The following is a 26,500-nucleotide window of genomic DNA, read 5'->3' as shown; positions in this document are numbered from 1 at the left end:
ATGATGCTTTCAAAATCTGTCTGCTTGTTTTATTCCTCTTACTAGGTAATGTTACTTCAGGGCATCTACTACAGCCTCTTGTCTAGTCCCTAAATTGGACAATCAGTCATCTATTCTGTTATTAAGCAGTTTCCCTTGCCTAGTATGTAAAACAAATCATGAACATTACAAATGTTATGTTTAAATTAGCTATAAAGCTTTCTAATAATTAAAATTATATTGGGGTGTGACAAATTATACATATAGAACAATGTAACATAAACTTGATATAATATTAATGTTGGTTAGACATACATTTAAAATTCATTGATAATTTCCATCTCGGTAAGTTGCCCTATAATAGCATTCCAAGTTATCTTACAAGATTTAAACCTTGTGGAATGAAGTGACTCTCTATTACCACTAGATGGTACACCACGTGGGTAAACCAAGTGAGTCAGCAAAGATGTTAAAAACCAAACCTACACGTGAAAGTCACAATGACTGAAAAAAGGGCAAGGCATAGTGGCTCACACCTCTAATCCCAGCACTTTGGGAGGCCAAGGCAGGTGGATCACCTGAGGTCAGGAGTTAGAGACCAGTCCGGCCAATATGGTGAAGCCCTGTCTCTATTAAAAATACAATAAATTAGTCGGGCGTGGTGGTGGGTGCCTGTAATCTCAGCTACTTGGGAGAGAGTGAGGCAGGAGAATTGGTTGACCCTGGGAGGCAGAGGTTGCAGTGAGCTGAGATTGTGTCACTGTACTCCAGCCTGGGCGACAGAGCAAGACTCTGTCTCAAATAAAAAAAACAAAACAAAATCTCACAACTTAATGGGAAGACGAGATTGAGTTAAAAGTACTATAAGCCATGACAATAAATGCCAAACGCAGTTATGTGCAGTGTGTACATAAACATCACCTAGATTCCTGGGTGATGAATACAAAGTCCCTAGACCATACTGGGAAACTCTGGTGTAGACAATAAATGTCAGGAAAGCAGGAAAAATGATTTGCATGGGCCTTAAGAAAGTATATCATACTTCCCTTCCTACTTCAATCCTACTCTAGTATTTCCTCCACGGCTATGGAATGGCCTAGAAATCCATCAGTCTAGATACTAGGAATAAAAAGTAGGACATACTTTTTTGATTCAGCATATAGGAAGAGTTCACAATGGAACATGCTATACTTAACAGGATCAAAAACAGGGTTGAAAAACAAATGACAGAAGTTAGGTAGGGATATATAAATGATAGCTAGAGTTCCAGAACAGCACTGTGTAAGTATAATAGAAGCCACATATGCAATGAAAAATTTCTGAGGCGGGCAATCACAAGGTCAGGAGTTTGAGACTAGCCTGGCCAATATGGTGAAACCCCCGTCTCTACTAAAAATACAAAAATTAGCCGGGCGTGGTGGTAGGTGCCTGTAATCCCAGCTACTTGGGAGGCTGAGGCAGGAGAATTGCTTGAACCTGGGAGGCAGAGGTTGCAGTGAGCCAAGATTGCACCACTGCACTCCAGCCTGGGTGACAGACCAAGACTCCCTCTCAAAAAAAAAAAAAAAAAAAAAATCTAGTAGATACATTAAAAAAGAAAATAGATAAAGCAATTCAAGTAACAATGTATTAGGTGTTTATTGCACATATAAACACCTAAGTAAAACATATGAAAATAATGACAAACGGGAAAGAGGAAACAGGAATATACTATTATAATGTCCTTTCACTACACATGAAACAGCAAATTATTTGATAATGGATTCAAATTATCTTAAAATGTATACTTTAAATCCTAGAAATACTACTAAAAAGGGAAAATTTTAAAAGTATAAATAAGTCAATGGAAGAGATAAAAACATAAAAAGTGCTCAATTTAAATGAGGAAAGGCAGCTGGGTGCAGTGCCTCACACCTATAATCCCAGCACTTTGGGAGGCCAGGGCAGGTAAATCACTTGAGGTCAGGAGTTCGAAACCAGCCTGGCCAACATGGTGAAACCCCATCTCTAGTAAAAATTTAAAAATTAGCTGGGCATGGTGGTGTGTGCCTGTAGCCCCAGCTACTCAGGAGGCTGAGGCAGGAGAATCACTTGAACCCGGGAGGCAGAGGTTGCAGTGAGCCAAGATTGCACCACTGTACTCCAGCCTGGGCCACAGAGCAAGACTCTGTCTCAAATAAATAAATAAAAATAAAACATCATAGATTATAAATTTGATGAAAAAGCAAGACCCAACTATATGCTGTCTATAAGAAACCCACTTTAAATATAAAGACTTAGACCAAAAGTAAAGAGATGGAGAAGGATACATCATACAAATAGCAATCAAAGGAAAGCTAGAGAACCTGTATTCATTTCAGACAAAACAGACTTCAGAACAAGAGCTTATCAGAAATAAAAGTGGATATTACATAATGATAAAGAGGTCAATTCTCCAAGGAGATATAATAATCCTAAATGTATATGCACCCAACAACAGAGTTTCAGATACACGAGGCAAAAACTGATAGAACTAATAAAAAAAAAATAGATAAATCTACAATTAGAGATTTCAATACTCCTCTCTAAGTCACTGATAGAACAAATAGGCAGAAACTCAGTAAGGCCGTGGATGACCTGAATAGCACTATCAATCAACTTGATCAAAGTGACACATACAGAACACTTCATGCAACAAAAGCAGAATACAAATTTTTCTCGTGTGGGTAGCACACAAACAAAGCATTATCAGAATAACACTGCAAGGGCTCTAAAAACTAAATTGTCAGTGGAACTACAGCCCATAAAAGTGAGCCTGGATCTGTATGCTAAGCCTAAACAGGGTGAATGCCAGCTAAAAAATACTTAAATAGGATCCTGAATCTCCTAACATAATACCCAAAATCTTCAAGGTACAATAGGAAATCACTTATCATATATCAAGAACCACAAAAATCACAAGTTGAATGAGAAAAGACAATCAATAGATGCCAACAACAAGAAAACTCAGATGTTGGAATTGTCTGGCAAGGATTTTAAAGCAGCCATCAAAAAATGCTCCAAAAAGAAATTAAAATACTCCTGGAAAAGAAAAAAATCCTAGCTAAGAAACAAGGTATAAAAAAAGCAAATGAAAATTATAAAACTAAAAATAAAAAAGCAATAACTGAAAAAACACCTCATTGAATGGGTTTAACAGTAGGTTAGAGATGACAGAAGGAGACTCAGTGAATATGAAGACAGATCAATAGAATTTCCCCAATGTGAACAACAAAGAGAATATATATATCTATAAGAAATATATTCTACATATCTCCTGAGGGACCAAAATAAAAGATCTAACATTTGTGTCATCAAAGTCATAGGGGCAGATGAAAAAGAGTATAGGGCTGAAAAATATTCAAAGAATTAATAGATGAAAATTTCCCAAGTTTTGGTGAAAGGCATAAGCCTACAGATTCAAGAAGCTAAACAAAATCCAAATAGAATAAACTCAAAGAAATATAAGTAGACAAAATATAATCAAGTTTCTAAAGACAAAAAAGTTTTGAAAGCAGCTGTAGGGAGATTGCCTATAAGGGAACAATTACTTGAATGGCAGTGGATTTCTCATTTCATAGAGGCCAGAAGAAAATGGAAATATTTCAAATGCTGGAAAAAAATAATTGTCAACCCTGAATTCCACAGCCAGTGAAAATACCTTTCAGGAATGAAGGGGAAATCAAGACATTCTTGGACAAAGAAAAACAGAATTTCTGTCCAGCAGACCCACCCTTAAAGACTACAAGAAGTTCTTCCCACCAAAGAAAGCTTGAAACTTCAGGAAGTTTAATTTCGGAATTAAATGGGGAAAAATAGGGTAAATATAGTATCTTTCTCCTCATGAGTATAGAATACTCAATAGGCAAAAAACTGAAACTTGACAAATCTCCTATGTTTTATAAAAATTTTTAAATGGATCATGAATATAAATGTTAAACCATAAAGTTATAAAATTCCTAAAAGAAAACATAGGTCTGACTGTAGTGTATGGTAAGTATGCGGAACTGGCAAGCAGTGAGGCTACAAAGCAACATTAAACTCTAATACAGGCCGGGAGCAGTGACTCACACCTGCAATCCCAGCACTTTGGGAGGCCGAGGTAGGAGGATCAGTTGAGACCAGGAGTTCAAGATCAGCCTGGCCAACGTGGCGAAACCCCATCTCTACTAAAAATACAAAAAATTAGCCAGGCATGGTGGTATGTGCCTGTAATCCCAGCTACTCGGGAGGCTGAGGCAGGAGAATCACTTGAACTCAGGAGGCAGAGGTTGCAGTGAGCCAAGATCACACCACTGCACTCGCGCCACTGTACTTCAGCCTGGGCTACAGAGCAGGCTGTTTGTTTTTGTCTGAAAAAACAAAACAGAGCCGGGCGTGGTGGCTCACACCTGCAATCCCAGCACTTTGGGAGGCCGAGGCAGGCGGATCACGAGGTCAGGAGATCGAGACCATCCTGGCTAACATGGTGAAACCCCTCTCTACTAAAAATACAAAAAATTAGCCTAGCATGGTGGCGGGCGTCTGCAGTCCCAGCTACTCGGGAGGCTGAGGCAGGAGAATGGCGTGAGCCTGGAAGGCGGAGCTTGCAGTGAGCTGAGATCACTCCACTGCACTCCAGCCTGGGTGACAGAGCAAGACTCCGTCGCAAAAACAAAAACAAAAAACAAAACCCTAATACAGGAATCAGCAAACTTTTTCTTGAAAAGCCAGATAGCAAATATTTTAGGCTATTGTTCAATGACCTGGATGCAATGACTCAACTTTGCCACTGCAGTGCAAAGGCAGCCAAAGACAACATGTAAACAGTGTCCAATGAAATTATTTGCAATAACAGGCATCCAGCCTGCTAGCCACAGTTTGCCAAACCCTGCTCTAGTTAGTATATTTTTCATCAGTAATATAGGTTAGAAATTGTGAAATTACTTAGTGTGTTTTCTAAGATTGAGGAAATTCGAAAATATATTGTGGGTAACAGCCAGGTTTTTCAATGTCTTAAAAGAGAGCACAAATACGCAATGAAAAGACATTTATATGCATGTATATATATACATACACACATACATAATAAAATATTAACAAAAGAGAAATTTGAAAGTACACAGAGGAATTATTTGTACTATTTAAAGCTTTTTCTTCTTAAATAATTTCACACTTACAGAAAAGTTTAAGAGAATTTAAAAATAGCTTACTGCTGTATATTTTCCTGGACACTACTAAGTGGTTTCTGTATATTTTCACACTTTTCCTCCAAAGCACAGAATCTCTCTGTCCAAAGATTCATTAACTTGCAAAGTTCCTGTAAGAAAGGTGTGGGAAGTGAAGAGACTTAAAATTATGACACTTGAACATTTTTTATGACTGATAACAAAACAAGAAGTATTGTCCATAGGTGAGAATTATATAAATTCTTGACAAGAGATAAAGTTAACTTTACCTTTCTTCTACAGAGGAAAGCAGTGGAAGTGATATTAAAATGTAGGATTTTTTTTTTTTTTTAGAGACAGGGTCTCACTCTGTTGTCCAAGCTGTAGTGCAGTGGCACAATCAAGGCTCACTGCAGCTTCAACCTCCTGGGCTCAAGGGATCCTCCTTCCTCAGCCTCCAAGTAGTTGGGACTACAGGCATGAGCCACCATGCCTGGCTAATTTAAACAAATTTTTTTTGTAGAGATGTGATCTCGCTATGTTGACCAGGCTGGTCTTGAACTCCTAGCCTCAAGTGATCACCCTGCCTCAGCCTCTCAAAGTGCTGAGATTACAGACATGAGCCATCACATCCAGCCGGGATTTTTTAAAAAGTAAATAATTAGCAAACTTTACTATTTTAGCTGTAAGTAACAAATTACTTTCAGTGTACCTCAAAACTAATCAAACAACCCATATATCACATTATGTTTAAGACCCACTTTGACAGATATATATAGTTGCTTTTTAACTGATAACACTGCTAGAAGGGAAAATTAATGTGATATACTAACGGGTCAAGCAATCCAAAAATATTATCAATTACTGGAGCTAAAAAATGTTACAGAACCTAGTTGGATCATATTAACAAAATGTAAATAGTCTTATCTTTGCTCATATTTTACATCTTTGAAAACAAGCTCTTATAGGCATATAACATGCTACATTGCAATATGAAGAAGCCATCCTAATGACCAAAGAAGTGCTGAAAATGCATCCAACATTCTTATTCACTCTTCAGTCTGCTGGTTGGCCAGTATCTCTGAATAACACATCAGTTGACAATACATATCTAACATTCTGATTATGAATAAAGTCTGTCAGTATTTTTACTAGTCTCAAAGGTATTATCAGATTAATAATTTGAATGCTAATGCAGGTATTATATTTATCTATATGTAAATGTGTTCAAAGTTTTACATAATTATTTTAGTAGTGCTCATTTCAAGTTCTGGAAAACCTAAGAAATAGCTCACATACTGAACTTGCTTCCTTAAAGCCAGGAAAGCCAAACCATTCATGCTAAGATACTTTTCAGATCAGATTTTTTTGTATTTTTTTTTAAAGAGCTGTCTAACAATTTTAAGCATTTCAAAACAGCAAATTTATAAAAAGGGGATCAGCCTTAGAATATACACCTAAAAAGTTCTCAACAGGTTTAAGGGAAATACCCTATGTAGATGTATGAGAAAATGCTGCAGTTTTAAGTTGCCAAAAAACACACAAAAGAGCCACTCAAACATGGATGCTTTTCAGGTAGTACGATCACTACCACCTTCTGCAAGATGATCTACATACTATTAGATGCTCACAGGGTCTCAGTTTCCTCATTAAAAATCTGACTAGTAATAGAATTTATATCTATATTGATGAGAGGAATAAACACAGTGAATTGCTCAATAAATGTTAACTATTATAAGAGTTCTGTCATATTATAATAAGCTCATTTAATAAAACTTTAGACAGTCATTATTAAAGTCTTAAGAATACCAGAAGCTGTTTTTCAGATATCTGATATTTACAGATTATGGTTTGAAGGCTTGGTTTTGGTTTAAAGCCTCATATAATGAGGAATAGTTTACAGGGAAGATAAATCATGAATTACATTTATAATCAATAAGAATTAAAAGTTGTATCGATTTACTATGTTTTAAATGTCTATCAGTGAGACAGAAATAAGAGAAAGTAGGACTTGGTTTATGAAAGACAACTATCCATGCCATCCTAGAAACAACTTAGCAGGTTTTAATGTAGATACATTTTCACTTTAAATGTTATAACCATTCTTCTCTAAAGGTATGTTTTTCCAGATTCATCTTTCATCTTGATGTGAGAAAAGGACTGTTTTGTCATATTGTGGTTCTGCATGGGGTTCTAGATGTAGCAAAACTTCAAATATTAAGAGAAGTATTCTCAATTGTTCTACAATAATTACTGTTATAAGCAACAGTGGCTATGGTATTTTCAGGTTTCAGCTTTTACAGCATTCAGATTGTGTAACATAGATTAATTATCAAGTCATATCAAATCATCCTAAAACTCTCTTTCTGTACTCCCCAAGTCAGCTAAACAACATACCTGGGAATGGGTCTGCTTTATTGTCTTCAGGTCTTCAGTTAGGTTTCCACATTGCTTTTGTGACTCAACCAAGGAACAAATGGTATTTTCTTGTAGTTCATGTAGATTGTTACACAGTATACTGAGAAAGCCATCTAGTTCCTTTTTTTGATCTTCTATCTTTGAAGAAACAAAAATGAGTTTCCTTCTTAAACAACACATCAATTTTGAGATATTAAGAACATAGCATTTGTTACCTTATCGGCCACTGTCAATGAAGTCTTGAAAATATGCTTTAGTTGACTATTGATTTTCAGTATAGACACCACAGTTGGGGATAAAATCATTTCCAGTGAACTTAGAAGATCAGTCTTGAGTACATTCTGGTTTCAGAAATAAACAAATAGGTCTTTAAAAAGAATATTTCCACTTCTGTAAACCTTTCTAAATGATATCTTAAATACTTTGGTAGCTAAACATTCACATTAAAATTTACATTTCCATTCTCCATTCTTTTTTTTTTTTTTTTTTTTTGAGGAGTCTCATTCTGTCACCCAGGTTGGAGTACAGTGGCAACATCTTGGCTCACTGCAACCTCTGCCTCCTGGGTTCAAGTGATTCTCCTGCCTCAGCCTCCGGAGTAGCTGGGATTACAGGTGTGAGCCACCACACCCAGCTAATTTTTGTATTTTTAGTAGAGATGGGGTTTCGCCATGTTGGCCAGGCTGATCTGGAACTCCTGACCTCAGGTGATCCGCCCGCCGTGGCCTCCCAAAGTGCTGAGATTACAGGCGTGAGCCACCGCGCCCGGCCCCATTCTCCATTTTTTATACTCTACATAGATAAATCAATACAATAATACAATAATTTATTATATTACAATAAATATAATAATTTCTCTTTTTTCAAGCCCAGTGAAAACATAGAATTTCTTTTTTTCTTTTTTTGAGATATAGTTTCACTCTTGTGGCCCAGGCTGGAGTGCAATGGCGTGATCTTGGCTCACTGCAACCTCCGCCTCCTGGGTTCAAGCGATTCTCCTGCCTCAGCCTCCCAAGTAGCTGGGATTACAGGCACCTGCTACCACGCCTACTAGTAATGTTTGTATTTCAGTAAAGACAGGGTTTCACCATGTTGGCCAGGCTGGTCTCGAACTCCTGACCTCAAGTGATCCACCCACCTTGGCCTCCCAAAGGGCTGAGATGAGCCACCGCACCCAGCCAGAACTATTTAATAGTTTAATGAAATAGAAGTCAGAAGAATTCAAAAGAGGAAAATGACAGTTAATAAGATTTCAGCACTCCAAACAAAGAAAATAAATTTTTAAAAACCTACAGGTATATTTTAAGAAAATAAATTTCAAACAAGTTTAGGTTACCAGTCAAAAAGGCTGAGACCAAGTAGTCATCAAGATTAGCCCTTGGGCTGGAAGTACTTAACTTTGAAGATCTGAGATGACTTACATCCTATTGTATCAGAAGAACTTGTGAAAGATGTTGTTCTTGTCAAGAAATAGGGAAATTAAGAATGTAGTATAGATTGGAAATATTTATAAAAAGAAAAAAAATCCTGATCTAAGCTCCTTTTGGTAGGATAGGGCTGAGGAAGTATAACAGAAATACATTAGTAAATACTTATAGGTCTACTGACATTCTTTTGGAAAGAAGAGCTAGCATACCAATTTCAACTAATTTTGTGAGAGCAACATGCCTCTTTTCTTTTAATTCAAGCAAAAATTGTAACTTGGTAAGTAGAAATGTATCAATTCAGGCATAGCTTATTTTATTGTGCTTCACCTTACTATGTGTCACAGATACCAAATTTTTACAAATTGAAGGTTTGTGGCAACCCTACCTTGAGCAAGTCTATCAGTGACTTTTTTCAAATATCATGTGCTCACTTTCTGTCTCTGCATCACATGTTGGTAACTACTGCAGTATTTCTAACTTTTTCATTATACACTGTGATCAATGATCTTTGATGTTACTATTGTAATTGTCTTGGGGTACCATAAACTGTACCCCTATAAGACAGCAAATGTAACTGATAAACGCTGTGTTCTGATTGTCCCACCAGGCGTGTGCTGGAATTACAGGTGTGAGCCACTGCGCCTGGTCAACATAACCTTTATACGCACCGGGAAAGCAAAAAATTCATGACTTGCTTTATTGTAATATTCACTTTATTGCAGTGGTCTGGAAGCAAACCTGCAATATCTCTGAAGTATGCCTGTATATATACAGACCACCATTTAATGAATGAATCAATATTTGAAAAGTTAGTACTGACAGGATATCTTTTAACTTTGTCAAATTTGGGTGATTGAGAAAACCTATCAAATAATGTCATCTAAGCACTGAATTGAGGCAGAGGGTCAGCTAACATTTGTAGTATTTACTTGGAAAATGTTTAATAAATATTGTTAAGCTGAAAAAGGGAGGCAAAGACTCTGCACAAAGAAAACAAATAAATTATATGGCTAAGAACTTCCTAGACCAACCATACAATTATAAAATAAAGACTATATATAAATCAAGTATGAAGGAGGTAATATTAAGTGCAATTAGATGAGTGACTTCCATAGAACTCTGGAGAAAAGATTTATAGTTATGGCCCAGAAGGGGCCACACAGATCTAACCCTAAGAAGTGATATGTGTCCCCAGAATTCTAAGATATTTTTCTTGCACCATTATTACTATCATATATTACTGTAGTTTTAAAATCAACTACCCAATATCCCCTTCTGGTTGGGTCCAGGACCCCTGGGGAAAGAGTGACTTGCCAATTTCTGGGCCAACTAACAAGTCCCTTGATATCATGTGGTGCTAAACTTGCCCTTTAGTCATTAGAAGCCTCACTAATAACTGCTACTCCTAATGTTACAAGACATGAGTGAAAAAGGTTTCAAAAGTTAGTTCCATACATTTGAAAATAATCTTTCTGGGAGAGAATAAACAGTGGAGAGATCTGTCTTTAAAAATATAAACGTACTCTCGGCCGGGCACGGTGGCTCACGCCTGTAATCCCAGCGCTTTGGGAGGCCAAGGTGGGTGGATTGCTTGAGGTTAGGAGCTTGAGACCAGCCTGACCAACATGGTAAAACACCATCTCTACTAAAAAAAAATACGAAAATTAGCCAGGCGTGGTGGCACATGCCTATAATTCCATCTACCCGGGAGGCTGAGGCAAGAGAACTGCTTGAACCCAGGAGGCAGAGGTTGCAGTGAGCCGAGAAAAGGAGAGGCTGAAAAAAATAAATAAATACAAATAAAGAAAAGGAGAGGCTGGCCGGGCATGGTGGCTCATGCCTGTAATCCCAGCACTTTGGGAGGCCGAGGCGGGTGGATCACAAGGTCAGGAGATCGAGACCATCCTGGCTAACACGGTGAAACCCCGTCTCTACTAAAAATACAAAAAATTAGCCGGGTGTGGTGGCGGGCGCCTGTAGTCCCAGCTACTCGGGAGGCTAAGGCAGGAGAATGGCATGAAGCCGGGAGGTAGAGCTTGCAGTGAGCCGAGATCCCGCCACTGCACTCCTGGGCGACAGAGCGAGACTCCATCTCAAAACAAACAAACAAAACAAAACAAAACAAAATATATATATATGTAGTCTCTCACAGTGACGTGTCTATGACTGTGTCTAGTAAAGCTCAAGAAGAAAGAATAGCAGTTAACATTGTTTATAAAGACTTATCAAATGTAACCCTTCAAAATATTTTATCAAATACTTATCAAATGCAACCCTTCAAAAATATTTTAAAGGATGTACTAACAATCAATTCCTGTAGTACAGTTTTACTTTCTGCTGCTAATGATTGTTCTTTTAGTATCATATTAAAAATCTGAGAAACATGAGTAGACACATTTTCTGGAATAGATGTGAGAGATCCAAGTGCTACTGTAGTAATGGTATCTAATGCAGAGACACTGGAAGACAGCAGATTACCTATAACAAACAAACAAAAAACAGAAAGATGTAAACTTTGACATAAATATATTAAATACAGTTCAAACCATTTCAAAGAAGTTGGCAAAAGTATACCCTTGTTGTAGAATTTGTAATAACGAGCTTAAAAGAACTGGCTCACTACAAAGCAAGGAAATATTTAAATATACATTACAATTTTCTATAGTGCTCTGTAAGCCCTTAACATATTTGTAAGTGTATCAGACCCATAACTATAATTCATAGTACACAAAGAATTAGAATATTCTACAATTAATCTCTAACTAAAAATAATATACAGAATTATGGTAAGTTTACAGAAGAAAAAAAAAACTGGAAATCAATACCAAAATGTATAGTGCTTGGCTTAGTGAGACTAGAGTCTAGATGATTTTTAAAATTTTTATATTTCTGGATGTCCAAATTTTCCATAATGAGGATAGTATTTCACACTAAATAAACATACTTTTTTCTAAAGGGAGATAATAGTTAAAAACAATGAGACACAAACATATTCTGACAATATAGCAAACCATCAAGATATATATGCCCCCCCTAAAAAAAGTTGCAGAATGTTTATGCACAAAAAATTTCTAGAAAAAGGCCCAAGAAATTTAACAATAACACCTATGGTCAATGACCCAGGGTCAGGAGCCAGAGTCAGGGAAAAAGAGGACTTCCACTTCTAACATTTATATACTTAGTTACTTAATAAATGTAACATTTTATAGAAAACAGAAGGGAGGGTGGGGAGGGAAAAAAGATTTGTTTTAATTCAAAGACAATAAAAGCATTAATCTTCACCCTGAACAAATAGTTTGTGCATGGTAGAGAGTATTGGTGACACCGTCATCTATGTTTCACAAAATTAAATTATCAGTTTTGAAATCAACATTACACTTAACACATCAAGACTAGAACAGAACAGCCTGAACTTACCAAATAAGGTCTTATGTACTTCTAGCATGGCCTTTTGCTTTGAGCTGCCATCCTTAATTAATTCTTCCATATTATTAAACAGACTATTCAGGTTTTTGCCAAAAATATCCTGAGCTTCTGCATTGTGTTGGTCAACTGCCTTCTTACGATCCAGTTTGGAATGGAGACCAGATACATCTTTTGTAGTTTCTTCAACTGTGTTAAGCAGCTATATTTTTAAAAATAAGTGTTAGACAAAATGGATATGGTGAAAGGAATCTGATGAAAGTATCTACAAAAGGATTTATCTTGATAAGAACTAGTAAATTTTCCAGCCTGGCCAACATGGTGAAACCCCGTCTCTACTAAAAATACAAAAATTAGCTGGGCGTGGTGGTACATACTTGTAGTTCCAGCTACTCAAGAGGCTGAGGCAGGAGAATTGCTTGAACCTGGGAGGTGGAGGTTGCAGTGAGCCAGAGATTGTGCCACTGCCACTCCAGCCGGGGTGACAGAGAGAGACTCTGTCTCAAAAAAAAAAAAAGTCAATTTTAGACATTGTATCAGAAGAAATGCTTTAACTCATGCTAATTTATCCAGATGCCCAGTAATGTTTACTTCCCTTCCTGTAGCCATCTACACAAGCAAGGAAAACTGATTTTTTCAGTTATTGCAATAATTATGCTTCCTCAAAAATTTTTTTCCTTCTATGTTCTACTATTTCCTCAGAAGTACACCTAATGGCCGGACGTGGTGGCTTACACCTGTAATCCCAACACTCTGGGAGGCCTAGGCAGGTGGATCACCTGAGGTCAGGAGTTTGAGACCAGCCTGGCCAACATGGTGAAACCCAGTCTCTACTAAAAATACAAAATTAGCTGGGTGTGGTGGCAGGCGCTTGTAATCCCAGCAACTTGGGAGGCTGAGGCGGGAGAATCGCTTGAACCCGGGAGGCAAAGGTTACAGTGAACTGAGATGATGCCACTGCACTCCAGCCTGGGCTACAAAGCAAGAGTCTGTCTCAAAAAAAAAAGTACAACTAATAAAAAATTAAATACTTTCAACATCTTTCATCATCAGAACATACTAAATTCTTTTTTTTTTTTTCTGAGACAGAGTCTTGCTCTGTTACCCAGGCTGGAGTGCAGTGGCATGATCTCGGTTCACTGCAACCTCTGCCTCCTGGGTTCAAGTGATTCTCTTGCCTCAGCCTCCCGAGTAGATGGGATTATAGGCATGTGCCACCACGCCTGGCTAATTTTTGTATTTTTTTTTTTTTAGTAGAGATGGGGTTTTACCATGTTGGTCAGGCTGGTCTCGAACTCCTAACCTCAAGCAATCCACCCACCTCGGCCTCCCAAAGTGCTGGGATTACAGGCGTGAGCCACCATGCCTGGCCAGAACATACTAAATTCTTAATGACTAATTAGGTTCAATCATCCCCACAAAGAAAAAGCATCACAGCATCACTATTCTAAATGTCTACAAAATATATTATAAAGTTATGTTCTATTTTCTTTTTCTTTGTTTGAGACGGAGTTTCGCTCTTGTTGCCCAGGCTGGAGTGCAATGGTGTGATTTTGGCTCACCGCAACCTCTGCCTCCCGGGTTCAAGCGATTCTTCCACCTCAGCCTTCCCGAGTAGCTGGGATTACAGGCATGCACCACCACGCCCGGCTAATTTTGTGTTTTTAGTAGAGACAGGTTTCTCCATGTTGGTCAGGCTGGTCTCGAACACCTGACCTCAGGTCATCCACCCGCCTTGGCCTCCCAAAATGCTGGGATTATAGGCGTGAGCCACCACTCCCGGCTAAGTTATGTTCTATTTTCAAAACTCCAGGAGCAGGAGTAGTTTTTTCATAAGTCGACATCTCCAGTGAGAAAAATATGGATGAAATAGTAAAATAATGTTTTTTAAATGGACAGAAATACCATTTGGGGTGAATAAACAGAATATTTAATGCTAAAGCACAGAAAATTTTTTCTACCCATTCTCTACTTAATATGAGTACAAATCAACACAAGGGACAAACCTTGCTGGCAGCATCATGAAGTTTCTCCTCAGTACTTTCCAAAGCTGATGTGATATATTCTTCTTTAACAAGTTGTAATTTAGTTTCTTGCAAATGTTTTTGAGTGGTTTCAAGTTCTTGTGTTTTATTTTGCAGGTCAGATTTACACTGGTCAAGTTCATTTTTATTATCCATAAACAACTCTGTAACCTAAATATAAGATAGAATTTAAAAAACACTGAGCTGGCTGGTAGGATATCTGGCTAGTTCATAAGATTAGAAAAATGAAACAAATTATTTCCATGCAAAAGTTGTAAGAAGTTACCCGGTAGGTTAACACAAATATGTCATCCTGTTTCTTTCTGTAATCTTACTCAACACTTTGAGATTAAATAATAGGTTTGGTGTAGTATTATTAATTCTTCAGTTTCCTTCAACATTGTCAATGGATTTGAATATAACAGTGTTAATGTGGCCTGGCAAGGTGGTTCACACCTGTAACCCCAGCACTCTGGGAGGCCAAGGCAGGAGATCACTTGAGCCCCATAGTTTGAGACCAGCCTGGGCAACATAGCGAGACTGACTCCATCTCTACAAAAAAATAAAATAATTAGCCGGGCATGGTAGTGCATGCCTGAAGTCCAGCTACTCAGGAGGCTGAGGCAGGAGAGTTGCTTGAGACCAGAAGTTTGAGGCTGCAGTAAGATATGATTACGCCACTGCACTGTAGCCTGGGCATCAGAGCAAGACCCTGTCTCTAAAAAATAATTAAAAATAAATAAATAAAGGTATTAATATGAGGGTGGCCCTGAAAGGTCAGGCCTCTTGCCTACCCTAGTTATATTACTTTTATTTAACATCCAGTCTCTCCCAGTATGTGTATTCCTTCACCTGATAAACATGTTAACAAAAATGCTTCAGCATTCACTATTTTGTAGTTTCAATAACAAAATCAAACAATTCAGTTAATTTCTTATAATGTTGTATTAATATAAGCTGTCAGCTTTTTTGATGTGATTAATGATAGTAAAAAAACATGATATAACTTACTTTCAGTATAAGGGTCAGCAAAATAAAATCTTTTTTTTTTTTTTTTTCCAAAAAAATCTGAAGGAGCTGGGTGCGGTGGCTCACGCCTGTCATCCCAGCATTTTGGGAGGCTGAGATGGGCAGATCATGAGGTCAGGAGTTCAAGACCAGCCTGGCCAGCATGGTGAAACCCTGTCTCTACTAAAAATACAAAAAAAAATTAGCCAGGCATGGTGGTGCACACCTGTAATCCCAGCTACTCGGGAGGCTGAGGCAGGAGAATTGCTTGACCCTGGGAGGCAGAGGTTACAGTGAGCCGAGATCACGCTATTGCACTCCAGCCTGGGTGACAGAGCGAGACTCCGTCTAAAAAAAAAAAAATCTTGAAGGAAAACATATTAGATCTTTCATTCTAAAATTTTCTTTCAATATTTGCTTTTCACATAACAGTAAATATCATTTTAAATGCTTACCCTATTCAGCTCCTCCTCAACAGCACCAATTTTTTCAATCAATTCTACAATCTGCTCTTCTTGAACAGTTAATTTTCCACTCATGACTCTAAAATAAAGTTTAATATGAGTTTAACAGTTAATATTTTTTTCTAACTCCTACAAAATGTATTCTAACACAATTGTGACAGCTACACAAACTCATTTCCAACATTTATCACCATCACTTGATACCCAAGTGTCACTTGATACCTGTGTCAATAAGCAATAAATACAAATTACAAAGAACAAATTATATTCCTTGTCTTTGTTTTATAAATGAAATATTTTTCCCTTGCCCTCAATTCTGAAACTAAGAATCCCTACCTATGAGGGGAAAAGCATGTGTGTGCCAGATTTGAGAAGCTAGAAAGCCAACAGAGGACGGACTATAACTCAAAAGTAGAGAGAGGAGGGAATGCAACCTAAGTGTCTATAATCAGGGATACAGAATATAAATATGCCCCACAGAACGCTGGAAAAATGTGGGACTTGAAGGCATCAGGTATCTTAGAAGGAAGGGGTAAGATTAGGGGTTAAAAACTGAGACTTAAAGTATGTATACAGAGCAATTACACCCCCTGCTGCTGCAACACGCACAAACACCACTCTCACCCCACCGCATAACCCTCATGAGAACAAAGGATTACTCTCTAGAGCAGAGTTTCTCAGCCTCAGCACTAGTGGATCAAATAATTCTTCATTGTGGGGATGTCCTTTACATTTTAGGATGTTCAGTACCATCCAAGTCATGACAATAAAAAATGTCACTGGACTCTGCCAAATGTCCTCTGGGGGACAAAACCACCCACCACCACCAGTCCCCCAACACCACTTCCATTGACAGCCACTAGTCTATAGGAATTGCAGCAGAATTTCCAGGTTCACTTTCACTAGACATCATGGACTGTAGAAGGTTTAGGGACTAGAAATGAGCATTTAAGTGTAAATCTACATACTAAATGATGGAATCCTCAGCCCCCTATACCCACTCTAATCAAAAAATAGCAGCAGCTAGAAAAATCTCCAAGCAAACTGGGCAAATCTTCTCAGGAAAGACTGAGGGCTAGAACAAAAGAAAAAAAATCCAACAAAGAATGATATCTGATGGAAGCCCAGACTTAAGACTGAGATCACCACTTTTTCATCTATAGTGAACTTACAGGTCCATAATCCTCACCCATGTACAAAGCTTCTAATCCATCTTAATTGCCAGCCAAAAATCACTAGACATTTGAAGAAAATAAATACAAATGACAGCTATCACAACAGGGAAAAAAAAGATCCCAAAGGAAAGAAAAACATAAAAGAAAACTTTAATAACATTAATAATGTTTCTGAGATAAGGAATAGATCTATAAAATAAAAGGATGCTATATTTTTCAAAAGGAGAGACAGGGATGGCAGAAAAGAGTTTTTAGAAACTAAAAATTTGACAGCAGAAATGAAATTCAACAAAAATATCAGAAGATGAAGTCAAAGTCAAAAGAAGTCATAAAAAGTAAAATAGAGAATGCTTTTCTCAAGCGCAAAGCTCACAGGTCTTCCAAACCTACTTTAATGGGTCTCTGATTTCTTGAGTATTAGTAAGTTTCAGAAATGAATGCCTGTATTTGCTCATCTAATTCTTTGATAACAACCAACAATTTTCTATTTCACATTATGCTTAAATGACAAAGATTCTTCCGTGAATACAAATTCCCTTAACATATTAGCTAGAGATATTGTTGACTAAAGGAAAAGCTAGAAAAGAGCTGTAAGAGAAGAGTTAATTCTAATAGTCTTTTGATTAAATATATTAGCTTTTTATTAAAAATGGATCTTCTACAGCCAGGCGCGGTGGCTCACGCCTGTAATCCTAGCACTTTGGGAGGCCGAGGCGGGAAGATCACGAAGTCAGCAATCAAGACAATCCTGGCTAACATGGTGAAACCCCGTCTCTACTAAAAATACAAAAACAAAATTAGCAGGGCGTGGTGGCAGGCACCTGTAGTCCCAGCTACTCAGGAGGCTGAGGCGAGAGAATGGCGTGAACCCAGGAGGCAGAGCTTGCAGTGAGCCAAGATGGCGCCACTGCACTCCAGCCTGGGTGACAGAGTGAGACTCTGTCTCAAAAATAAAAATAAAAATAAAATAAAATAAATAGAAATAGATCTTTTATGTAAAACGGGATTATTTGAAATGCTTTTTTATAGTGAATGCCAAGGGGTAATACAACATTGTTACTGTATGGATGAGATGATTTTGATATGGTTTTAAAATGTCTATTAAGCTTGGCTTAAATAAAGCATTATCCTGTTTTAAATGTTGGCTGTAGTTTTTGTGATTCTTCTCTGACTGACACTGTACTAATTCCAAAAGCTTTTTCAGACAAAACTATCTCAGATTATGCCTCATGTGTATTAGAGAACAAACACCTAGGTTTTTTACAAGGGTTTTTAGTTTTAGGTTTTACATTTAAGTTTTTAATCCATCTTGAGTTGATTTCTGTATATGGGCGTTAAGGAAGGGGTCCAGTTTCAATCTTCTGCATATGGATAGGCAGTTATCCCAGCACCATTTATTGAACAGGCAGTTTTATCCCCATTGCATGTTCTGTCGAAGATCAGATGGCTGTAGGTGTGTGGCTTTATTTCTGGGCTCTCTATTCGGTTCCATTGGTCTGTGTCTGTTTTTGTACCAGTACCATGATGTTTTGGTTACTGTAGCCCTGTAGTATAGTTTGAAGTCAGGTAATGCGATGCCTCCAGCTTTGTTCTTTTTGCTTAGGATTGCTTTGGCTATTTGGGCTCTTTTCCAGTTCCACGTGAATTTTACAATAGTTTCTTCTGTGAAGAATGTCATTGGTAGTTTGAGAGGAACAGCATTTAATCTGTAAATAGCTTTGGGTGGTATGGCCATTTTAACAATATTGATTCTTCTTATCCATGAGCATGGAAAGTTTTTCCATTTGTTAGTGTCAACTCTGATTTCTTTCAGCAGTGTTTTATAATTCTTACCGTAGAGATCCTTCACCTCTCTGGTTAGTTGTATTGCTAGGCATTTTACTGTTTTTGTGGCTATTGTGAATGGAATTGCATTCTTGTTTGGCACTCAGCTTGGACATTATTGGTATATAGGAATGCTACTGATTTTAGTACAATGATTGTGTATCCAGAAACTCTGCTTAAATTGTTGATCAGATCTAGGAGCTTATGGACAGAGAATATGGGGTTTTCTAAGTATAAAATCATATACACCCAGCTGGGCACGGTAGCTAACACCTGTAATCCCAGCAGTTTGGGAGGCAGAGGTGGGCAGATCACTTGAGGTCAGGAATTCAAGACCAGCCTGGCCAACATGGTGAAATCCCATCTCTACTAAAAATACAAAAATTAGCTGGGCACCTATAATCCCAGCTACTTCAGAGGCTGAGGCAGGAGAATCGCTTGAACCCAGGAGGTGGAGGTTGAAGTGAGCTGAGATCGTGCCACACTGCACTCCAGTCTGGGCAACAGTGAAACTGTGTCTCAAAAAAAAAAAAAAGTGGGCAAATGATGTGGACATTTTTCAAAAGAAGATATATATGTGGCTAAAAAGCATATGAAAATATGTTTAACACCATTAATTGTTAGAGAAATGCAAATCAAAACCACAATGAGAAACCATCTCACCAGTCAGAATGGCTATTATTAAAAAGTCAAAAAATAACACATGGTGGTAAAGTTGTGGAGAAAAGGGAACGCTTATATGCTACTAATGAAAATTAGTTCAGCCATTATGGAAAGTAGTTTGGCGACTTCTCAAAGAACTTAAAACAGAAATACCGGCAGGGCATGGTGGCTCACACCTGTAATCCAGCACTTTGGGAGGCCGAGGTGGGCAGATCACTTGAGGTCAGGAGTTCGAGACCAGCCTGGCCAACATGGGGAAACCCCATCTCTACTAAAAATACAAAAATTAGCCAGGTGCGGTGGTGGGTGCCTATAATCCCAGATACTTGGGAGGTGGAGGTAGGAGACTTGCTTGAACCTGGGGGGCAGAGTTTGCAGTGAGCCGAGATTGTGCCACTGCAGTCCACCCTGGACAACAGAGCAAGACTCCATCTCAAAAAAAAACAAAAAAACAAAAAAAACACACACACACACAGAGAAATACTATTTGAGCCAGCAATCCCATTACTGGGTATATACCCAAAGGAATATAAATTGTTCTACCATAAAGACACATGCACACATATGTTCATCATAGCACTATTCACAGCAGCAAAGACGTGGAATCAACCTAGCTATCCATCCATAGCAGACTGGATAAAGAAAATGTGGTACATATACACCATGGAATACTACACAGGCATAATAAAGAGCAAGATGGCTGGGTGCAGTGGCACATGCCTGTAATCCCAGTACGCCAGGAGACCAAGGTGAGTTGATCACTTGAGGCCAGGAATTCAAGACCAGCCTGGCCAACATGGTGCATGGTGAAACCCCATCTCTACTTAAAAAAAAAAAAAAATTTGCTGGGCATGGTGGCAGGTGCTTGTAATCCCAGCTACTCAGGCAGCTGGGGTAGGAGAATCACTTGAACCTGGGAGGCAGAGGTTGCAGTGAGCCGAGATCACACCACTATACTCCAGCCTGGGTGACAGAGCAAGACTGTCTCGAAAAAAAAAAAAAAAAAAGAATGAGATCATGTTCTTTGCAGCAACATGGATGGAGCTGGATGCCATTGTCCTAAACAAACTAACATAGGAACAGAAAACCAAACACCGAACGTTCTCACTTATAAGTAGGAGCTAAACCCTGAGCAGACATGGACATGAGGAAGGGAACAATAGTCACCTGGGCCTCTTTGAGGGTGGAGGGTAAGAGGAGAGTAAGGATTGAAAAGCTATCCATCGGGTTCTATGGTTATTATCTGGGTGACAAAATAATATATACACCAACTCCTGTTACATGCAATATATCTATAGAACAAATCTGCACGTGTACTCCTGAAACTAAAATAAAAGTTAAAAAAAAAGAGAGCAAACACCATATTTTCAATCATGGGACTAAACAAATGAAAACCAAAGTTACTTCTTAAGTTCAAAAATAAAATCAGATGAAAGCCTCCAATAATCAATATCATTTCTAAAGACTACAGGCCAGGATTGAGTGCCTCACCAATTATTTTTTACTTCTAAAGCATCAAAAAAAGAACACCTCCATTAGTGATGGTAAACTGTTCACTAACCCACAGTCTTACATTGTTCTGATTCTAGGGCATCTTACACATTCATGGAATACATTATGACAGTTGGAAATAACACAGAAAAAACTAAGTTTATTAAATGATTTATATACTATTAGAGTGTTAACATCTACAAAAAAGTTCAGTAAAAGATTATACTAAAATGCTTCTGGTTATTATTAGGTCTAGTATCTTTTATCACTATTAACTTTTAAAAAATGCTCTGTGAAAGTCTTGCTTCCTAATATCTTCAAGGATAAACACAATCAGGAATCTTCAAGTTATAGTCCTTAGCATCCCACTTGCCTTCTTCCCCTTGTTTTCTCTGTTATTATTGTTGTTTTATACAATGGGCCTCAATAAAAGCTTTCCTTTGAACAAATTACTCCAGGGCTTTAAAAAGTGAACAGATTAGTGGTTGCCAGGGGTTAGGAATCATGGAAAAGATGAGGTGAGTGTGACTATAGTGAATTAGCAAGAGAGATCCTTGTGATGATAGGATAGTTCTGTATCTTGATTGCAGTGGTGGTTACACAAATCTATACAAGTGACAAAATGGCATAGAACTACTATATACACATCTTGATATGGTCTGGTTCTCTGTCCCCACTGAAATCTCATGTTGAATTATAATCCCCACATGTTGGAGGAGGGACCTGATGGGAGATAACCGAGTGATAAAGGTGGACTTCCCCCTTGCTGTTCTCATGATAGTGAATGAGTTCTCACAAGATCTGGTTGTTTTAAAGTGTGCAGTGCTTTCCTCTTCACTTTCTCTCTCCTGCCGCCATGTGAATATGTGCTTGCTTCTCCTTAGCTCTTCTACCAGGATTTTAAGTTTCCTGAAGCCTCCCCAGCCATGCCTCCTGTACAGCCTATGGAACTGTGAGCCAATTAAACCTCTTTTCTTTATAAATTACCCAGTCTCAGGTGGTTCTCTATAGTAGTATAAGAACAAACTAATACACATATTGTATCAAGGTCAACTTCCCAGCTTTGATATTGTACCATAATTATTATTTATTTATTTTATTATTATTTTTTCCTTTTTCTTTTTTGAGATGAAGTCTCGCTCTTGTTCCCCAGGCTGGAGTGCAATGCTGCTATCTCAGCTCACTGCAACCTCTGCCTCCCAGGTTCAAGTGATTCTCCTGCCTCAGCCTCCCGAGTAGCTGGGATTACAAGCACCTGCCACCATGCCTGGCTAATTTTAGTATTTTTAGTAGAGACGGGGTTTCACCATGTTGCCCAGGCTGGTCTCGAACTCCTGACCTCAGGTGATCTGCCTGCCTCAGCCTCCCAAAATGCTGGGATTACAGGCGTGAGCCACGGCGCCCAGCCTATTTTTTATTTATCTATTATTTTTTTTATTTATTTTTGAGACAGAGTTTCACTCTTGTTGCCCAGGCTGGAGTGCAATGGCGCGATCTTGGCTCACCACAACCTCTGCCTCCCAGCTTCAAGCAATTCTCCTGCCTCAGCCTCTGGAGTAGCTATGATTATGGGCATGTACCACCACACCGGGTAATTTTGTGTTTTTAGTAGTGATTGGGTTTCTCCATGTTGGTCAGACTAATCTCAAATTCCCAACCTCAGGTGATCTGCCTGCCTTGGCCTCCCAAAGTGCTGGGATTCACAGGTGTGAGCCACCACATCCAGCCTTGTACTATAATTATTTAAGAGATAACCACTGAGGAAGACTGGGTGAAGAATACATGAAACCTCTCTTGTACTCTTCTTGAAACTTCATATGAATTAATGATTTAAAAATTAAAAGTTAGTAAAAGATTTTTAAAAAGTGTTTGATAGCTACTTGTTAATGTCAAAACAAAATAGAAGCCTAGGCAGCATGGTGAAACCCTGTCTCTACAAAAAAATGCAAAAATTAGCAGGGTGTGGTGGCTCATGCCTATAATCCCAGCTACCTGGGAGGCTGAGGCAGGAGGATCGCTTGAGCCCAGGAGACTGAGGACGTAGTGAGCCAAGATTGTGCCACTGTGCTCCAGTCTGGGTGACAGTGCGAAACCCTGTCTCAAAAGAAAACACACACACACACACACACACACACACAATGAAGTATTTATCGGCACTGGATATAAAGATTTTACTTACTGCTACATAAGTTTTACTTCAAATAGCCTGTTATCAGAAATGCTTATTCTTGGAAATTAACTCCATAGCCAAGGGCTTACCTAAAATTTTCTTCAGAAATATACACTCCATTTTTCTCACGGGCTGCAGCAAGATCTCGTTTTAAACGCTCTATCTCCTCCGTATACTCCTACACAAGAGGAATGTTGTAGGTGTCAGTTTAGTACTTTTTTCATTCAGTTTGGGAAGGACATGCAACAAATAAAATGTAAAGTTAGCCTTTTTATGTCTTTTAAAACTTAAAGAAGTATGATAAAAAGTTATAACCATACTTTTTAATCAATATTAATTTGTTTAGAAATAAAGTCTTTCAAAGCTCCTTTTTAAATACACTCATTCTAGAAATATGGACTTCCCAAGAAAAACCACAACCTCCAGTACCCAGGTTGGTAGGAGTAATTCACACTAAAATGAACCAGGATTCCTTATAAAAGCATCTGATTCCAAGACTGAGGCAGAAAATATTCAAGATGAACATGGAACATCTTGTCAAATAAGACAAGGAAATAAGCTAAGCAAAGCCTACTAGGTTAATCAAAAGGACTCAATAAGCCACTTGAAGATGTAACCCCTTAATATAGTTTGGCTCTGTGTCCCCACCTAAATCTCATCTTGTAGCTCCCATAATTCCCACGTGTTGCGGGAGGGACCCGGTGGGAGATGATTGAATCGTAGGGGCGGATCTTTTCCATGCTGTTCTCATGACAGGGAATGGGTCTCACGAGATCTGATGGTTTTACAAACAGGAGTTTCTCCACACAAGCTCTCTGTCTTTGCCTGCTGCCACCCACGTAAGATGTGACTTGCTCGTCCTTGCCTTCTGCCATGATTATGAGGCCTCCCCAGACATGTGGAACTATAAGTCCAATAAACCTCTTTCTTTTGTAAATTGCCCAGTCTCGGGTATGTCTTTATCAGCAGCATGAAAACAGACTAACATACCCCTGGCCAAAGATGAGCCAATCTGAGCATCGGTGAGGAGAACAACTACAATGGGTTAACACAAATAGCTTAAATCTAGGAGTTTATAATGACACTAAGAAACCTAGGAAACCAACTCATTATTCTCAAAATTGGCAAATAAAGGAAATTAATCAAGCATGTGTCCTGCCTTTCCTATAAGAACTATACCTCTGGCCGGACGCGGTGGCTCACGCCTGTAATCCCAGCACTTTGGGAGGCCGAGGCGGGCGGATCACAAGGTCAGGAGATCAAGACTATCCTGGCTAACATGGTGAAACCCTGTCTCTACTAAAAATACAAAAAATTAGCCGGGCGTGGTGACAGGCGCCTGTAGTCCCAGCTACTCAGGAGGCTAAGGCAGGAGAATGGTGTGAACCCAGGAGGTGGAGCTTGCAGTGAGCCGAGATGGCACCACTGCACTCTAGCCTGGGCAACAGAGCGAGACTCCGTCTCAAAAAAAAAAAAAAAAGACAAAGAACCAGACATTACATACTTCTAAATGGAAGAAGACACTACTGCTTATGAATTAGTTTTGCCAAAAATAAATAAGACAAAACTTGAATTTAATCAAGCCTCAAGATTCAGCTACCAATTTACAGAAAATACAAAGAACAGAGGAACACGTCAAAAGATACTATGGTAAAACTCTACAGGACAAATATACAGATATTTCCACAAATAAATTATAATGGGAAATAAATATATATATACATGTATATGTTATATATAAATATGCAATATATGTATATGCTATATATACATAAATATATAAACATCAAATAAGCACATTAAAAAGACGCTCAACATCATTAGCCTTTAGAAAAATTTAAGTTAAAAACCACAATGAGATATCTATCACCTACCACACCTATCAGAATGACTAAAATAAAAAAGTTACACCACCAAATGCTGGTGAGGATGTGAAGAAATTAGATCACTCATACACTGTAAAATGATACAGCCAATTTGAAAAACAGGCAGTTCCCTAAAATAATAAACATTCAATTATTATACAACCCAGCAATTGCACTCTTGGACAATTATCCCAGAGAAATAAAAATTTATGTTTACATAAATACCTATAAATGAATGTCAATAGCAGTTTTGTTTGTAATAGCAAAAAAGCTGAAATTAGCTCATATGTTATTCAATAAGTGAATGGTTACAAAAACTGTATGTATGGTACATACTCACCATGGACTACTACTTAGTACTAAAAAAGAAAGATCTGCTGGGTGCAGTGGCTCAAGCCTGTAATCCCAGCACTTTGGGAGGCCAAGGTGGGTGGATCACAAGGTCAAGAGTTTGAGACCCAGCCTGGCGAACATGGTGAAACCCCGTCTCTACTAAAAATACAAAAAATTATCTGGACATGGTGGCAAACACCTGTAATCCCAGCTACTTGGGAGAGTGAGGCAGGAGAATCGCTTGAACCCGGGAGGCGGAGGTTGCCGTGAGCTGAGATCGCACCACTGCACTCCAGCCTGGGCAACGGAGTGAGACTCCATCTCAAAATAAATAAATAAATAAGGCAATCTCAAACGTTTACATAATGTATGATTCCAATCAATAACAGTCTTGAAATGATAGAGGACAGGTTACTGGGTACCAGGAAAGGAAGGATATGGTGGGAAGAAAAGTGGTTACAAAAGAGCAATATGAAGGGTCCTCGTGGTGATGGAACTGTTCAGTATCTTGATTGTGGTGGTAAATACATGAACCTATACATGTGACAAAACTGTCTAGAATTAAATACACATACACATGAAAGGAAAATTGGGAATGATTAGTGGACTGTTATTAATATCAATATCCCCGTGGTAATATTCTATAGTTCAACAAAATGTACAAAGGATTTCTCTGTATTATTACTGTTTTTTTTTTTTTTTTTTTGAGACAGAGCCTCACTCTGTCTCCCAGGCTGTAGTACAGTGGCTCGATCTCAGCTCACTGCAACCTGTCTCCCGAGTTCAAGCAATTCTCCTGTCTCAGCCTCCTGAGTAACTGGGATTACAGGCACGCGCCACTACGCCCAGCTAATTTTTGTATTTTTAGTAGAGATGAGGGTTTCACTATGTTGGCCAGGCTGGTCTCGAACTCCTGATCTAAAGCAATCCACCTACCTCGGCCTCCCAAAGTGCTGGGATTACAGGCATGAGCCACCGTGCCTGGCCTGTTTTCTCTGTATTATTTCTTATAACTGCATGTGAATCTATAATCATCTCAATACTAAAAACTTTATTTAAAAAAAAAAAAAA

At 38.4% G+C, this 26,500-nt stretch overlaps 1 protein-coding gene across 1 annotated transcript in view; it reads right to left on the bottom strand.

Annotated features, from left to right (window-relative positions):
• The window catches only part of KIF11 (kinesin family member 11), a 62,009-nt gene that overhangs the window by 10,274 nt on the left and 25,235 nt on the right, over window positions 1–26,500 (bottom strand). The window contains exons 10-17 of the mRNA XM_003825362.4: window positions 23,321–23,409; window positions 15,900–15,987; window positions 14,419–14,607; window positions 12,407–12,614; window positions 11,295–11,467; window positions 7,778–7,903; window positions 7,542–7,700; window positions 5,190–5,296 (exon numbers count right to left, since the gene is read on the bottom strand). Coding sequence (XP_003825410.1) covers window positions 5,190–5,296; window positions 7,542–7,700; window positions 7,778–7,903; window positions 11,295–11,467; window positions 12,407–12,614; window positions 14,419–14,607; window positions 15,900–15,987; window positions 23,321–23,409 — 1,139 coding nt within the window. The remainder of the gene's footprint in view (window positions 1–5,189; window positions 5,297–7,541; window positions 7,701–7,777; window positions 7,904–11,294; window positions 11,468–12,406; window positions 12,615–14,418; window positions 14,608–15,899; window positions 15,988–23,320; window positions 23,410–26,500) is intronic.

This window comes from Pan paniscus, chromosome 8 (genome assembly GCF_029289425.2).
Source record: "Pan paniscus chromosome 8, NHGRI_mPanPan1-v2.0_pri, whole genome shotgun sequence".
Lineage (NCBI taxonomy): Eukaryota > Metazoa > Chordata > Mammalia > Primates > Hominidae > Pan > Pan paniscus.
The sequence above is the reverse complement of the archived record's forward strand: the minus strand, read 5'-3'. Positions and strand labels throughout refer to the sequence as shown.